At 47.3% G+C, this 2839-nt stretch overlaps 1 protein-coding gene across 1 annotated transcript; it reads left to right on the top strand.

Annotated features, from left to right (window-relative positions):
- Nucleotides 1-356: 356 nt before the first annotated feature.
- LOC146009622 (uncharacterized) lies at nt 357-2264 on the top strand. The gene is made up of 2 exons (XM_083150072.1): nt 357-776; nt 1686-2264. The coding sequence occupies exons 1-2, from the start codon at nt 357-359 to the stop codon at nt 2262-2264; spliced, it is 999 nt and encodes a 332-aa protein (XP_083006198.1).
- Nucleotides 2265-2839: the final 575 nt, after the last annotated feature.

Here is a 2839-nt window from a genome sequence, read left to right as displayed (position 1 = left end):
ATTATGCCACCACAGCCCACTATGCTCCCCTGCGGCCTACCCACTACACAGTATGCCACCACAGGCCACCCCACCCCCCTGCGGCCTACCCACTACCCAAAGCATAATGTTACTATCCAGCTGCCCTTTTGCAGGGGATGTTCTCCCACCCCAGGATTTAAAAAAGTTTTGTAAACAAAATATTATAATAATATTTATTAAAATTTGTTTAATAATTTTAAAACCAAACATGTATTCTTAATAATAATATACAGTGTATTGAAACATATTTACATATACTGTTTATATGAAGACAACTTGTTTTGTCAAAAAGTATGTACATAGGTTTTTTCAAAATCTATTAATTTTTTACAGAAATGGCCCAGGCGATTGCCAAGGAACACGAATTTATAGAGGCGTTCATAGAGAAATATAGGGAGCTGGACTGCCTTTGGAAAACTAAATCAAAGGAGTACAACAATAAAATTAAAAGAGCTCAAGCGCTTCAGGAGCTGGCCCAATTCAGCAAGAGCTACAATCCCGAGTCTGATGCGGACTGGGTCCGTAAAAAAATACAGAACTTGAGGACCGTGTTCCTTAAAGAACACAAGAAAATGCAATCGTCCAAAAGGTCTGGTGCAGGAACTGCAGATGTATACGAGACGTCGTTATGGTACTACAACCTGCTGACCTTCACGTTGAGCCAGGAGGTGCCAAGGTCGGGACTCTACCTAATGGTGGAGAGTGAGGCAGACGATGTGTTTGTGGGCCTGGATGAAAGTTCCCAGCCGTTGTCGGTAAGTACTGGTCCAATGTGTATACACCCCTTCCTCCTTTGTTTGTTTTAGGCTCCTATAGAGCATTCCTTTGCAGTCCCATCATTTTTTAAATGTGGTCTTCCTGCCAGGGGACAGCACCAATGCCATTAAAGTACTCCTTATATTGGTCCCTGACCTGTTTGGCTCTTGCTGTCCCCCGGTACTGCTGGGCCGGCGTCTCCAGGGACACGATTGGGGCAACCTCCCTAGGCTCGTCTGGGTCCTCCTGTGGTGCTGGTCCTGCCGGCCGATGGGCCCTTTCTTTGCGCCGAAGTAGATTGTGGAGGACACAGCACGCCATGACGGCCCAGTCGATTTTATCCAGCCGCAGGTTGATGGCTGGGTGGAAAATGCGGAATCTACTAGCCATAATTCCAAATGCACTTTCCACAAGCCGCCGTGCCCTGGAGAGCCTGTAATTGAAGACCCGTTTGTCGTGGTCAAGACCACGTTTGGCATAGGGCTTCATGTTGTGTTCATGAAGCCCAAATGCCTCGTCCGCCACGAAAACAAAGTTCAGTCCATGCTTCGTTTCTTTGACTGTGGGCAAGTGCAGGGTGTTGGAGGCGAGCCTCTGGTAGAACTTTGTGTCCTTAAAAGTTCCACCATCTGAAGCCCGCCCATTCCTGCCGACATCCACAAAGATGAATTCATAGTTCGCATTAACCACAGCCATCAGCACAATACTGAAGTACCCCTTGTAGTTGAAGTAGTAGGAACCACTGTGGGGTGGCTGATTGATGCGGACGTGTTTCCCATCAATGGCTCCTCCACAATTAGGGAAGTTCCACGCCTCGTCGAATTCAGCAGCGATGTTTTGCCACTCCTGCACTGGAACAAAAAAGAAAAGGAGATGTTAACTAATTGTTGTTATTTTCTTTTCAACAGACAACAAGCACAGAGAAAGAGGTTGGCCACACCTCAACCCCTACCCCAACCCCATCGCCAACCCCTGAGTCACCTGCAATTGACTCATCTGGAACAATCTTTGGAGTGCCAGAAACCCCCACCCCGCCACAACTATTCACAAAAAAGAAAAAACGCAGGACCAAGACAGTCCCTGACCCAGACCCGGATGATGATATACTTATACGAGCAGAGCAGGTGCTGCGTAGGCCCCCTGACCAGTTTGACACCTTCGGCAAATACGTGGCTGAGGGCTTGCGGAAGTTGAATCCGGAACAACAGATGGCGTTCGAACGTCTCACTAGCGAACTCCTGTTTAGGGGCCCTCTTGGCCTTCTGACAATTCAAACCAAATTAGTTGGACTTCTCCCATGGCAGGAGACGCCATCTACTAGTAGTGCCGTACCCTCACCAGCACTTGCCTCATTGCCTGAAACCACCCCACCGAGTGCGCAATCCTGTACCCAACCGGCTACACCTCCTCGCTACAGTCACCTGTATACATCATTGTTGAGTGACAGCACGGACCAAGACGAAACACCGGTTTTACAAGATTTATAAGCACATTCCATACAATTATTTCAAAGTTGGCATGGAGTAGTATGGCACACAGTTCTTGTCGTGGAGATAATGGCTATGGTGAAATGTTGCATACCGCAGAACAATGGGGCCGGGACCATTGCATCTGCGGTATGCAACAGGTAATCGTGATGGCCCTTTCATTATCTGCGCTACAAGCACCGTCTGTCATACTGCTCCATACCACAAGGCAATGAGGCATTGGTTTGGTTTTATGTTAATACTTGTTAGGGCACTTTGCCTAGGTTTTATATATTATGTGTGTTTTTGCTATAGGTCCATGCATGGAGCAGTATGGCACATGGTGCATGTTGCGCAGACAAAGAAAGGACCTTCATGCTACTGTGGAGCACAGTACAGAGCAATGGGGCCGGGACCAATGCTTCTGTACTATGTGCCATGCATGCATGAGGGTGCTTTCATTGTCTGCGCTACATGTGCCGTCTGCCATACTGCCCCTTAACGCACGGCAATTAGGCATTTCTGTGGTTTTATGTTAATTCTTTTACTTGTTAGGGCACTTTGCCTAGGTTTTATATATTATGTGTGTTTTTGCT

Source organism: Crinia signifera, chromosome 6 (genome assembly GCF_055691185.1).
Source record: "Crinia signifera chromosome 6, ASM5569118v1, whole genome shotgun sequence".
Taxonomy (NCBI): Eukaryota; Metazoa; Chordata; class Amphibia; order Anura; family Myobatrachidae; genus Crinia; species Crinia signifera.
This window is presented reverse-complemented; position numbering and strand designations above follow the sequence as displayed.

Excerpts from the sequence above, each read along its gene's own strand:
- LOC146009622 (XM_083150072.1), top strand. The coding sequence starts at position 357 with ATGGCCCAGGCGATTGCCAAGGAACACGAATTTATAGAGGCGTTCATA. Across the intron at positions 777-1,685 it reads AAAGTTCCCAGCCGTTGTCG|ACAACAAGCACAGAGAAAGA; the intron begins GTAAGTACTGGT and ends TCTTTTCAACAG.